General features: G+C 41.9%; 1 protein-coding gene across 1 annotated transcript in view; it reads right to left on the bottom strand.

Moving 5' to 3' along the window:
- TMEM59 (transmembrane protein 59) overlaps window positions 1-13,924 on the bottom strand; it is a 52,850-nt gene continuing 38,926 nt past the window's right edge. The window contains exons 6-8 of the mRNA XM_033916142.1: window positions 12,522-12,618; window positions 3,580-3,697; window positions 1-2,609 (exon numbers count right to left, since the gene is read on the bottom strand). Coding sequence (XP_033772033.1) covers window positions 2,457-2,609; window positions 3,580-3,697; window positions 12,522-12,618 — 368 coding nt within the window. The 3' untranslated portion in view covers window positions 1-2,456. The remainder of the gene's footprint in view (window positions 2,610-3,579; window positions 3,698-12,521; window positions 12,619-13,924) is intronic.

The following is a 13,924-nucleotide window of genomic DNA, read 5'->3' as shown; positions in this document are numbered from 1 at the left end:
TACTTTGTCTCATTAATTAGAACTGTACATTTATTAGAATTTTAGCAATGTCATTCAATATTCTGACATTCACTTATATCAAGGCGGAGGGAGATGGAAAAAATGGCAAACATTTGCTATGCTAATGAATAAAAACATTAAAAAAACATTTTCCATAAACTTTTTGATATACAATTATCATTAATGCAATGAATTCCCATGAGTTAACATTACAAGATTTGCATGGACTATCAAAACTGAAAGCCACAGGGTACAGCAGTAGTACAAACTATAATTCTAATAACCATCGAGTGTGCTGGGAAACAGACATAGTGCATGGCAGTGTACTATGTTAAACTAAGGACTGTGCTCTAGTGCAGGGGTCAGCAACCTGTGGCTCTTCTTGCACAAGGCTGCGGCGCTCCAGGCCCTGACCCTTTAATCTCCCTTTCAACCTCACGACTCCCCCCCCCCCCATGGCCTCCCGAGGTGTCTAGTAGGGGTCTTTGTGGCAGAAGCATGGCCCTCTTGCTCCTGCTGCCTTCTAAAATAGCTGTTGCGACCTCTCGCAGCTGCTCATGGCATTTCCTGTAATACCGTGAGGGCAGTCATTTTAGAAAGCAGCTGTGAGAGGGCCACACTCCTGCCACGGGCTCCCGCTGGACCACCAGCTATCTCAGTAGATCCGGGAGGGGGAATCATGGGGTTGGGAAGGAGATTAAAGGGTCGGGGAAAGGATGAGAGGTGCAGAGATCTGCAAGGGGATAAAAGCTACACTTTGCGAATGGTTACCAGACATCCAGGAAAACCTGGACATGTCCTCTTTTTAGAGGACTGTCCGGGCTCCCGGATGGACTTTCCAAAACCCAGCATTTGTCTGGGTTTTAGAAAGCCCCAATGAGCTCCAGCAGCATGCGCAGATGTCATACACATTCGCGCATGCTCCAGGCCCTCCAAACGTGGCTGGAGCTCATCAGGGGAAAAAAAGGAGACTGTGTGGGGGCAGGGCTGGGGGCAGAATAGGGCAGAGCTGGAGGCTGAATGGGGCAGGGTCATGCGTCCAGGGTTTTGCAGAAGAAAATATAGTAATCCTAACCTTGCAGCTCTTTGTAAATCTTGGGTCAACCATTTTGGATAAATTGGCTCTTTGCGGTAAAAAGTTTGCCAACCCCTGCTCTAGTGCAAACTGTAGGAACTGTGGAAGAATGGAAACTTGAAATGAAAAGCTACCACACAAACATCTCAGCAATAACCATGTAATTGGCTTTAATGTTAAAGTTTAATCTGTAAATCACAAATGTACTATTTCAAGCTTTGTAATTCTTTTCACTTATTAGTTTTTACAATTTAAGGGCCTCATTCATGAAGGTTTTCCCAATAAACACAGAGTGAGAGAAGAGCCTTTATGAAACAGGCCAAAATTCACCCTCCTAAAAATAATAAAGGGATTTTTTTTTCCCATGCAGTCTGTTGTCAATTTCTGGGATGGCAAAGCCTGAAGTTGCTCCAAAGACAGTTTGCTGCGCAATAGGAGTGAGAAAGATGAGTACCCAATTGTGGTGCAACACTGCAACAGTGATACCTGGGTGGCTGGATCTAGGATCCATTCCAGAAAGATCCCTGCTGCATGGCACCACAGTCAGGGACCGTCACTGCAATGACTGGGCGAGGTACGGTAGGAAGAAGGTTTTAGGAAACAGGTTGGTTGTAAATGAAAGTTCATGGTCACAATAAAAGTTTGGGCATGACTCAGCTGGATGCCCCAAAGGAACATTATTGTTGGGCCAAAAATAATAATAAAAAAATCCCACATAGTACATTATAAACAGCATTTGCATTATAGGTAGAAGAATGGAATGCCCAAAACTAGAATCTAGAGAGGATTTATACCCTACACACCATAAATGCTCTTCAGAATGGATAGGTGAATTATTAAATGTTTTCTATACTTATTACTAAAAAGGACTATTTTCCTCTGAAAACGATCAAACATGAGAACATAAGCTTTTTCTATTTGTAAGCTGAGCAGCTGCAATGTTTTCTTGATCTCAATTCACTAGCAATGAAAGGTGAGAATTTTCCTCTTTTCCCTTCTCCTCTGACATTTACAAAACTATTTCAAAACTTTAGTCTGAGTGTTGCATCCTGCCACACTGGCAGCTCCTGAGACTGTACTAACATAAGAACCCTGAAAGGCAGAGGGGCATTCAAACATCAAGAAAACTGCAGTTACTTAGACCTCAACAAGCTGAATCTGAAATGTCCCTCTCTGCTCACCTACCAGAGTTAACAAAATGCATCAACAAGAAAAACTGCAGTCTAGGCCAGGTCAGTAGCTTTATTATTGGCAACGTTTTAACTGATCCTTAAGTTCCGTATCCCGATACCAGTAGAGATGAAGGAAACTGCTGAACACCACCCCAGGAATAGATAGAAACTGATGTTAGAATTAGTTTCTTTTTTCTAGAAATTGCTCCTTAAATTGCTGACTGAGCAAGATTCATTTTTGTAGGCAGCGGCCCTGCCTCCTCATTCTCTTCCTTGCTTCGGACAATAAGAAGAGTGGTAGGCGGGTATCTGTTCAGTTTTTGCTCGCTCGTGTGTTCCAGGTCTCCGTAGATACTCAGCTTCTGCAAAAGTTAAAGCAAGTCTCGTAATGGTCTATACTGGCTTAATTGCTTGTAGACAACTGAGGGGAAATTTCATAAAGGGTGCCAAAACTTAAGTACTAATATCTGTGAGCTAAGATAGCATTTTATAATGGCATCTGATTCCATTACCAAATGGAGTCTAAGTTGGCATTTGGGTACCAATCGGGGTGGCTAGAAAGACTCGGTATTGGCAAGGCCCTTTCTAAACACCACCAGAATTGAGCAAGTTTCAACCTGAATGACTCAGATTCCAGTCTCTACATTCTGTGTAAAATGGGGCTCCTAGGTGCCTGCGTGTCTTTATCAAATCCCAGCACCCACTGATATTCTTTGTGACACTGGGAAGTCATTTAACTTTCCACTGCTTCGGCAGTTAAATCAGAACGCAAGTCCTCTGAGAAGGGTTTTACCTACTGAACCTGGTATTGTAATTCACCTTGAGCAGTTTAGAAAGATGAGACATTAAAACTACAATTCAAATCCAATCCAGTGGGAAAAGACCCAAAATCAAGGGCTCTGTAAAAAAATCAGCACCATTGGGATATATTAAAGTTTACAGTATCTGATAAAAAAATGAATAAAATTTGTCTTATTGTCATTGTTTGTCGTTCACTCGGAAAGACCCAGCACAGCTCGACAGTGAGGTGTCGAGAGTCCTTGAGCCATGAAAAACAAGTCTTCTCTATACCAGTGGTCCCCAACCCTGTCCTGGAGGACCACCAGGCCAATCAGGTTTTCAGGATAGCCCTAATGAATATGCATGGTGCAGATTTGCATGCCTGCCACTTCCATTATATGCAAATCTCTCTCATGCATATTCATTAGGGCTAGCCTGAAAACCCAATTGGTCTATACCACTGCAAAAAGTTCATCAGAAGGGCAAATGGAACATGCTCCAATCATTCGCTAAGGAATGAAATGAGAAATATCAAAAAAGAGTCAGCATTACCTCTGTTGGCATATACTGGTCCACTGCGGTGGCAACAGTAGCGCAACAAATCCAGAGTACCACTGCTACAGAAAGGCACAGCGTCACAGTCATGATCCAGCTTGAATTCCGGAACGTCCTGAAAGCCAATCATCACAGCTAGAAATTACGATAGGTAACAGGACTGCTTGTGCGGCACCATCTGTGAAGACAGGCTGCAGAAGACAAATTCAAATGTTACCGTAAAGAGCTTATGATATTAATCTCTGTCTTAGGCTGCCTGGGCAAGAAACTCAGCATTAGTCTCAGCTTGCTATTACACTTCTCCCTCCCTATTCGCGGGGATTAGGGGCAGAGCCGGCCCGTGAATAGGGAAAATTCGCAAATAACTTTTGGGCCGGCTCTGACCCACCCCCGGACCTTACCTGGTGGTCTAGCTGTGAAGCGGGGCAGGAGCGATCTTCCTCACTCCTGCCCCGTGCAGAGCCTGCTGCGAGTTCCTGTGGTCTCACGAGACTACAACAGGTAAGGTCCATGCTCCTGGGGCAGCTGCTCACCAACTCCTCCACCTCCGATCGCCCCCTCTGCCTCCGATCCAAGTCCAGGGGCCGGTTTTTTTGGGTTTTTTCGATGGAGGGCTGCCAACGAGCAATTCGCATCAAAACTGCGAATAGGAAGGGGGAAGTGTAGTGGCTTTGAAGCAAAAGCAGAAGCAGGAGGCAGCTTTTGCTTCATTACATTCCTAAGTTTTGCTCTCTTGGTTTTTTCATGATTTTTAAAATTTACCTCTTCCATCTCTTTCTACTGGTCTCCATGGCTATCCATCTTCTACTATTATTTATTTCTATAGTACTGCCAGACGTATGTAGCACTGTACATTAAACATGGAACATTTCTCACCGAGGGAACGATACCAGACGTTGGTAAGGGTTAGGAGTAAAAAGCAATCTCAAAAAATGTGGTTTGAACACTGCCAGAGACCAACTAACCTGGAGTCCATTTTAGCCTACGATTCTTTCCAGCTGTTCTGTTGATGTAAACCACTTCGATGTAAAGCAATCAAGAAAGCATATGAAATTAAAGTAGCAGCTGGAGTTACTATTACGAACCACTGCATTGGCACATGCTAATGCCATTAACGTGCATTATTAATTAGGTCTCAGAGAACAAAGTGGCAGTGCATATTAGTTACTCTAGCACACATGAGAAAGAAAGAGACACCAGTCTCCAAATATTGTCCCTTTGATCATTACCTTACAGAAAGTACCTGAACATTTTCTAGTTCAGTTTCCATGTACTACATGTAGCTTACAAAGTATGCATGCAAGTTTGAACTCTACCCTGGCTCAGGCTGGAAAAACATGGAAAAAGTTTAGGCACATATAACCGGTGTCAGGTCAAAAGTGCGCCGGGACAAAGGCGCGCGCAGACAATTGAGCGCAGTGCGGAGGCGCGCGCCGCAGAAAATTACTGTTTTTAGGGCTCCGACGGGGTGTGTGTGTGAGGGGGAACCCCCCCACTTTACTTAATAGAGATCACGCCGCATTGTGGGGGCGTTGTGCGGGGTTGTAACCCCCCACATTTTACTGAAAACTTCACTTTTTCCCTGTTTTTAGGGAAAAAGTTAAGTTTACAGTAAAATGTGGAGGGTTACAACCCCCCAAACCCCCCACAACGCCGGCGCAATCTCTATTAAGTAAACTGGGGGGGCTCCCCCAACAAAACCCCCCATCGGAGCCCTTAAAAACTGTAATTTTCTTTGGCGCGCGCCTCCGTCTTGCGCTCAGTTGCCGGTGCACGCCTGTCTTTCGCAGGGTTGTCTATGAACCCATATAACCTACCCATGCAATTTTATAAAAGGCTCTTTTTCAACATAAACCTACTAAGGAAAGACCTCTTAAAGTTATGCTCCAAGTTATATATAGAGCAAGCAGTGGATATGGAAACTGCGTTCAGATCTTCCAGTTATCAGTGGTGACCTCTAATACCTACTAGTTTTGCAATCAAGAAACCTTTCTGATAAAGTTATACCATTTCATGATCCATGATGGCAAAAGGTGGGCAGGCCCAGTAGTTCAGTGGCAATGTTGACTGCTATCATACAAAAGCATTCTATTCCATGGACTAGCTAGGATTAGGAAGGGTACAGAAGCAGTGTTCACAGCCATTGGAAATTGGATGGTGGTGGTGGGGGGAGTGCCAATCGCAGCCAGGGACTAGATTCAGGTCCCACATTAGCCAGATTCTGGAGGAAACCATGCCTTGTGGGCTTAGGCCAAAGGGCTATTTTTCCAAATAATGCTAAGTAAGTTGGGAAGAGATACAAAATATGCAGACTACCTATCCCTCCAGGCCGGTGTATTGTGAACGAAGCAGCAAGACGGCTGAGTTGTGATCATTTGGAACTGACCTCAGCTGGAAGTCTAAAAGCATAGGCAAAGCTTGCCAAGAAAACCTCCCAACTTGAAAATGACATTTAAAAAATGTTCAAGTTACATCCTTCTTTGTTTGCTATCAATATCAATGCCACCAAGGCTTCTAGCAGTACTTTAGACTTCTAAATGCCATTTAAAGGCAACAAAAAAAGTTTGCACAGTCACTGCTCTGTGAGTAGCCACATGAAAAAAAAAAAAAATGCATACCAATTTATTAAAAAGACATTGGGATCAAAAACTAGTCAAGGAAAAACAAAGAAAAACTGCAGTGAAACGTACAAGGATACAGGCTATATTTATTATACCAAAAAGTTTTGAGTGTGGTAAATATCACCACCTTTGAACAAACCAAAGGACCTGACATGGACCGTGTTTCGGTTAATACGCCTTCATCAGGGGTCCCAGGTTAACAAGGTGGAGACCAGCAAACAAAAAAACTGCAAAAATAAACATGATTCTGTATAAGCCGAAAATTATCGCCAAACGACGGTCTCTGTGTAAACTGCTTCGTAGCAAAAACTAGTCAGCCATGCTCCATGTAACATTCGAAGCAGTGATCTGAAAACTTGGCAGGGACAGCCTCTTCAATACATTTGTAAAGTGGTGCAGGCTTCAGTGCTGAACACAATGGACTGTTGTAATGCTTTGTATACATCTGCATATCCCTACAGGAAGATTCCTCCTAATGGAAAGGGCTCATAAACGTTCATACAACCACTTTACCCCTCGTCTCTGGAATAAGTTGCCTGCCCAGATAATATCACAAGACTCGCTGATGACCTTCCGGAAAATGCTAAAGACCCATCTCTTCAACTGAACAGTGCCTTCCTGCTCTCCTGCCCCCTCTCTCTCTCCCTCCTCCTCCTGTCCCTTCCCACCCCCAACTCCCTGCCTTCCCGTGCTCCCCATCCTCTCTTCTCTCTCCTTTTCTCATTCACCTGTCTCTTCTAGGAATGCCTTTGTCCTGTAATTTTTTGTGAATGTCAATTGTAACCCATTCTGAGCCCCTGGGAGAACGGCATAGAAATCGAATTAAATAAATAAAATTGTATATAGCTCTTCCAGGAAAGGCTCCTAGAAGGCCATCCATGGTCCAGAATGCTGCAGCCCAGGCTACCACCACTGTTTGTTCATTGATTACTGGATTACTTGATATGCTGCTAATTCAGTGGGTCAAAGTGGTTTACAATAAAAAGTAATTAAAAACTCCAATTAAAATAGGAAAGAAGATGACCTCATTTCAGTGCTATAGCTTTCAGTTTCTTATGTATTATTATTATTTTCTTTTACTATTTCGCCAATTTTTCTTTGATTCTTGGATCCTAAGTTGAGGACTTGAGCATAAATAGCAAATTTGTTAACTTATGAGTCATATTTACAGTGTATTTGATATCTATTCTATTATTGCTTTCTGTACAAGTGTAATACTAAGATTTAAGCATAAAATAGGAAAGAAATCACTTGTCCAAGAACACATGTACTTCTAAAACTTCTAACATAAAACCTTCTTTAAATCCCCCCTCCCCCAAAAAAACAAAACCCAAACAAAAACTGTGGATTGCTTCATCCTTCCAGAGCCTTCACCAGGACCGTCTCAGCCAAGAACACTCTTATGATGGGGAGCTGTTAAAAGCTGTCTTGAAAAAAATGGGCCTGGCTATACAGCTGTACACCTATTAGCAAGAGGCCGTGAAGCTATTCAGCCTCACTGTGCAGTCGGTGGGGTTGGGATTACCACCTTCACCCTTCTAAATCCCTCCCACCCTCTGCCATTGCTGAAATACAGCGGTTGCCCCACCTCCACATCACTTCTTGTTTCGTGACAGAGACGGCAGCAGTGAGAATGAATAGGTAGGTCCCGCAATCACCATTTTAGTCTGCTGCTGCCACTGCTGTTGATAGAGGGTAGACACTGATGGAAGTGGAAAGAGGAGAGGGGGGCAGTATAGAAAAAGAGGGTACATGCTAGATAAAAGGAGGGGATAAAGAAAAAGGGCAGATGGGGAAAAGGGCAGTGTTAGTGAGATACTGGGGGAATAAGAGGAAGTGGGAGGAAAAGATGGCAAGAAAAGAGGAAAATTAAGGATTGGATGGAAAGAAAGAACTTAACCTACACAGAGTCAGAAAATAAAGAAAGCTGAGAGGAAAAGGAGAAGCAACAGACAGAAAATTCTGGCAAGAGAATTAAGAGAAAACAAGAAAAGCAGAAACCAGAGGCTGGGATCAAGACAACTGAAAAAAAAAAGCAAAGATAGAAAAAAATTTTTTATTTTCGACAAGGACAGAAAAATTGCAGCAACAAAATTAAACTCAATGATGAAATAGAAGAAGAAGCCTGAGTGAAGAAAAACAAAGAATTATTACAGCAAGGGAAAAACGGTCAAAGGACAATCATAGAAAAAAACGGTACTGGTGCGGACTGCACCCCTCCCCCCGGGTCAGAGAGAAGTTGAAACAGAATTCAGCTACATTAACTTCCTCTGACTTAGCTTAGAGGACCAGTCACTAAACGCACAGGATGCTTCACCTACCACTTGCTGAAGACTAAAATATATGCCTGCACATGATACTTAAGTGATGATGTCACTAGTTTGTGGTTCCCAGTCTCCATCTGTAACTAGGAGAAGGTAAGCAAAAAAACTCGGATTTTGTGAAAACTACTAATACTAAACAAAACACTTTCAAAGATGGCATACAGTGATGGCATATCGATAACACTAAAGCACAGGCAAAAGGACCAGTATAGATGGAGGAAAAAGCCTCAGACAGGGGCCCACCCACCTCCACAATGGTGGAATAGCGGTGGTAGAGCGATCACTTCATTGGCTGAAAACCTCCTGTTGAAAATGGTCCAAGCAATGTGTTTGAGGCTTTTTCCTCCGTCTATACTGGTCCTTTTGCCTGTGCTTTAGCGTTATTGATATACCATCACTGTATTCCATCTTTGTGAAAGTGTTTTGTTTAGTACTAGGAGAAGAGAAGGTAAGCCCAGGAATCTTGACTGGACTGGTTTAGTTTGGTCTGTATGGACATTAAGGAAATTTGAGTTTCAGAGCACGGCTCCTTAATTGGCTCCCTTCAAATGTACAGCTTTCCAAAAATGTTACCGACACATAGTGAGCGGCAGCATATACATGTACAAATAGCAAAATTACTGCTTATAGGTTATGTGGTACTGCTTCTATTTACAAAGCCCTGGGGAAATGCTGTACTTTTGAGCATGCACTTCTGTAAAATAATAATAACTTTATTCTTCTATACCGCCACAATTGTGCGACTTCAAGGCGGTTCACACCGAAGAGAGCTGGACAATCAGTGAAGTTACAATATGCAGATAGTCAGTGAAATTACAGTATGCAGAATCTTAAAAATGCAGCGAATTACAATATACAGTTTGTTTAGAATTTCAGAGGGGCCCTTTAAAAAAAAAAAAAAAAAAAAAGTAGCGAATTACAGAATACAATTTGTTAAGAATTTTCTGAGGGGACATATTAGGAAAAAAAGAATTGGAATTAGTGTTTGGAGTAGTTAATGTTTAGGTGATAAATCTGTCGAATAAGGCAGTTTTTATGACTTTTCTAAAAGCGACGTAGGTCAGTCTAGCTCCATTAATGTAGTTGTCTATCCAGTGTTGTTGTTTGTTTGCTTGGTACATAAAAGTTCTAGCCAGAAAGGTTTTGTATTTACAGCCGGTAATGCTTGGCTATGCAAATAGATTGCAGTTTCTGGTTTGTCTTATGGGACTGTATAATATGAAGTGAGATAGCAAGCATGTAGGAGCCAGTCCCCAGACTAGCTTGAAGCATATGCAAGAGAACTTGAATATTATTCGTGCCTCGACTGGCAGCCATTGCAGTAGTCTGTAGTAGGGGCTGACGTGGTCGCTTTTTTTCAATCCAAATATCAAGCGGACCACTGTGTTCTGGACAATTCTAAGTTTCCTCACTGTTTTTTTGGGTATACCCATATAAATGATATTTCAATAATCCAGTGTAGACAGTACTAGTGACTGCACTAGTAATCTAAATAATGGGTCGAAGTATTTTTTGATGGTCTTTAATTTCCATGTCAGGAAACACTTTACCACTAAATTCATGTGTTCAACCATTGTCAAGTGTGTGTCTAATGCGACTCCCAATATTTTTATTGTTTTAGTAATTGGGTAGTTGTGATCTTTTATATGTAACGTTGTTTTGGTAATTTTGTCCGTTGGGCTTGCAAGGAAGACTTTTGTTTTTTCTGTGTTTAGTTTCAGTTTGAAGTTGATTTGTCCAGTGTTCTATTTCGGTCATAATATGAGAAATGTATTCTGAGCTCTCGTTTGTTATGCTGTTCACTGGGATTAAAATGGAAATGTCTCTGCATATATGTAATAGTTTAAGTTTAGCTTTTGCAGTAAGTGCCCTAGGGATGAGATGTAAATGTTGAATAGTGTAGGTGATAGTGGTGAACCCTGTGGTACTCCCGAGGGGTTTCTACAGGAGTTTGAGTATGTCCCACCACTAACCACACGGTATGATCTCTTTATTAGGAAACCCTGCATCCAGTTTTACTCTTCCCGTAAGCCCTATTGCATCTATGCAGTGTAGCATTATTTCGTGATCAACAAGATCAAAAGCACTGCTGAAGTATAGTTGTAAAATCAGTGCACTTGTTCCTTTGCTGAATAGGCCGTTATCGGTGATTAAGGATTTCTGAATCCTGATTGGTGTTCATTGAGTATGCTAAATTTGTCTAGATAGTTTACTAGCTCCAAGTTGACCAATCCTTCAAGTAGCTTGGTAAATAAGGGGATGCTTGCTATGGGTCTGTAGTTGGTTTTCAGGGCTAATGAGTTTTTTTTGATCCTTAGGGATGGGTGTGATCAGTATATGTCCCATTTCCTCGTGAAATGTTCCTTCCGTGAGTGGTTGTTACCCAGTTAAATAGATCCTTTTTAAAATCTAGTGTGGCTGTTTTCAAGGTCTTGGAAGGACATACGTCCAGTAGGCAGTTTGATTTTGTATATTTATTGAACAAGGTTAGAAATTGGTGCCAGTCCGGAGGTTCAAAATGGTTCCAAAGCATGTCTACTCTGGGTTCTTTTCATGGGGGTCCAAGTTGGAATTCGAAGTTGCGCGAGGATGGAGGTATGGTCGTTCTTGCGTCTAAGATTTTGTTGTTGAAGAAAGTGGCAAGGGTTTCTGCATTCGTTTTCCCGTAGCAGGATTTGAGTAGCTTCTGTTAGTCTGTTTACCAACTTGAATAGTTCTTTGCTATTTGTTTTGGGTGTACCTATTTTTTGTGCGTAGTTTTTTGTTCGTTTTTCTCTAATCAGCTTCTTCTCATATGCATGCTGCCAAAACAAGATTATTTTTTGATGCACTAATTTTATAAAAAGGTTCTACAGCAGTGGTCTCAAACTCAAACCCTTTGCAGGGCCACATTTTGGATTTGTAGGTAATTGGAGGGCTGCAGAAAAAATAGTTAATGTGTTAAAGAAATAACTTTGCATGAGGTAAGTACCTACAAATCCAAAATGTGGATTATCTGAAATTATCAGAAGCAATTAAGGAAATATTTATAAAACTATAGTTTATAAATCTTCCCTTAATTGCTTCTGTTTATTGATTATTTGATATGCTGCTAATTCAATGAGTGAAAGTGGTTTACAATAAAAAGTCATTAAATAAATGATATAAAGGAACTTCAATTAAAATAGGAAAGAAATCACTTGGCCATGAACACATATACTTCTAAAAACTATCAAAGTATCAACTGCAAGAGAGAAGATTTTGGACCCAGTATTTTGAGGCCATCGGCGTGCCTGATTTTAAGGCCAAATGGGATCGGCACATGGGATCTATTCACAGGGCAAAGGTAGGGGAGGGACATTAAGGTGGGCAGACTAGATGGGCCGTGGGCCCTTATCTGCCGTCTATTTCTATGTTTCTATGTTTCTATCGGTATTATAAAGAATGATTCTTTATGGAAAACTCGTGCTTTAACTGTCCAGTGGTCATGTCCGCAACCGCCTTCAGCTTTCACCTCCTCCAGCACGCACAAGCTGCACGGCCTCCAATGGTTACCTTATGTTCTTGAATGTTGCCCCGCCTCAATGCTGTGACCTCACATAAATGCTTTCCTGTGTCTGTACACGATTGCAAGGTGGAGTGGAGAGGACAATCGTGTACAGACACAGGAAAGCGCTTGCGTGAGGTTACAGCAGTGAGGCAGGCAACGTTCTAGAACGTGAACGCCGGACACTTAAGGCACAAGTTTTCCATAAAGAATCATTCTTTATAATACCGAGGGCCTTCAAATAGTACCTGTTGGGCTGCAAGTTTGAGACCACTGTTCTACAGTCAGTGAGCCTTTTATAAAATACTATAAATAGCTTTGTATGCATGAAATTCAATTCCCTTTTTGTCTAAACTCGTTTACTCTATACAATACTGCACACTAATAAGATAACAGGTTATCCAGAAACTCAAAACTTAAATCTATATTATTTTACAACTCATTTTTTTTAAAGAAACAAATACTTACATAGAAAGACATTTTAAAATACTGTTTCCTTCCTCGTTCTCATAGCCTAACACTCCATGGTTGCAGAATTTTTCTGTGTTAGAATCATCTGTATCTACTGTAATGTTAAAACAGAATGAGATTAAAAACATGAATCCTTGTTGGGTAAAAAAGTTCTATGAGCCCCAAGGGAACAGGGGGGGTCCCAATATTTTTTGGTATTATCGGGCAGTCCAATTGCGATTCATATTGGATTGGTCTACAGAACCACAGAATCAGGGGGTACGATTGGAGCAGTGGTTCATACCGGGTCACACTTTGGATTGTTGGATTTGGGCTTCGTATGGCAATAGGGAAAGAATATGGGATGTAGAGAACCCTTTTCTCAAACATTTGTTAGGGATTTGCTTATGTTACAAATGCAGTAGGGGCGTGATGGGGTGGTCTCTATGTTGGCGGCTCTTAGGGATGAGCCAAAATTTGGGTTGGGAAGGGAAAGGTTGGGTGTTTACTAGACGGGCAGAAAAGGGATTGAGCAGATTTAGGGATTTGGGGGGGTCTACCTTTGGGACTTTTGTTGAATTGCAACATAAATATCATCTACCTGATGAAGATTTTTTTTTCCTTATTTACAGGTGAGGCATTTTGCTCAAACACAGGATTGCCTCACTCTTAGGGGGCAAGGTAGGGATTCTTTGGAAAATCTGTGGCTATTGGGGAAAGTTCCTCGCCCTCTCTCAGGGGTTGGGAACTGGGAGTGTTTTCATTTCGTAGTGTATGGGAGAAAGATCTGGGGGGTCCTTTTACAGATTCCCAATGGTCCTGTATTTGTCAAGAGGTACAAAAAGCATCCTCTTGTGTGTTATTACAAGAGAAAGCGTACAAAGTGCTGACTAGGTGGTATTATTTTATTTAATAATTTATATTCTGCATATCCTACAATTCTATGTGGATTACAAATTATTCAGGTACTCAAGCAATTTTCCCTAACTGTCCTGGCTTGCTCCCACTCTATCTAATGTACCTGAGGCAATGGGGAGTAAGTGACTTGCCCAGGGTCACAAGGAGCAGTGCGTGATTCGAACTCACAACCTCAGGATGCCGAGGCTGTAGCTCTAACCACTGTACCACACCCACCCACAAAAGGTTTCACGTTATGTTTCCTTGTTTCACATATGTGTTGGAGGTGTGAGGTTCATGTGGGCACATTCCTACATATTTGGTGGTCTTGCCCTAGGGCGTTATCTTTTTGACAACAGGTGAAGGGCTTCCTAGAACAATAGTTACCAGGCTCTGTAGCCTGGGAACCAGGGGATTGTTTGTTAGGGTTGAATATTACATGCATCCGTGGTGGCAGGGATGTCTAATTTGTTCTGGCCTGGTGGCAGCCAGATGTCTCATTGATGCCAAATGGAAGAGTACAG

The sequence above is a fragment of the Geotrypetes seraphini genome, chromosome 12 (assembly GCF_902459505.1).
Source record: "Geotrypetes seraphini chromosome 12, aGeoSer1.1, whole genome shotgun sequence".
In the NCBI taxonomy this organism is placed as follows: Eukaryota; Metazoa; Chordata; class Amphibia; order Gymnophiona; family Dermophiidae; genus Geotrypetes; species Geotrypetes seraphini.
The sequence above is the reverse complement of the archived record's forward strand: the minus strand, read 5'-3'. Positions and strand labels throughout refer to the sequence as shown.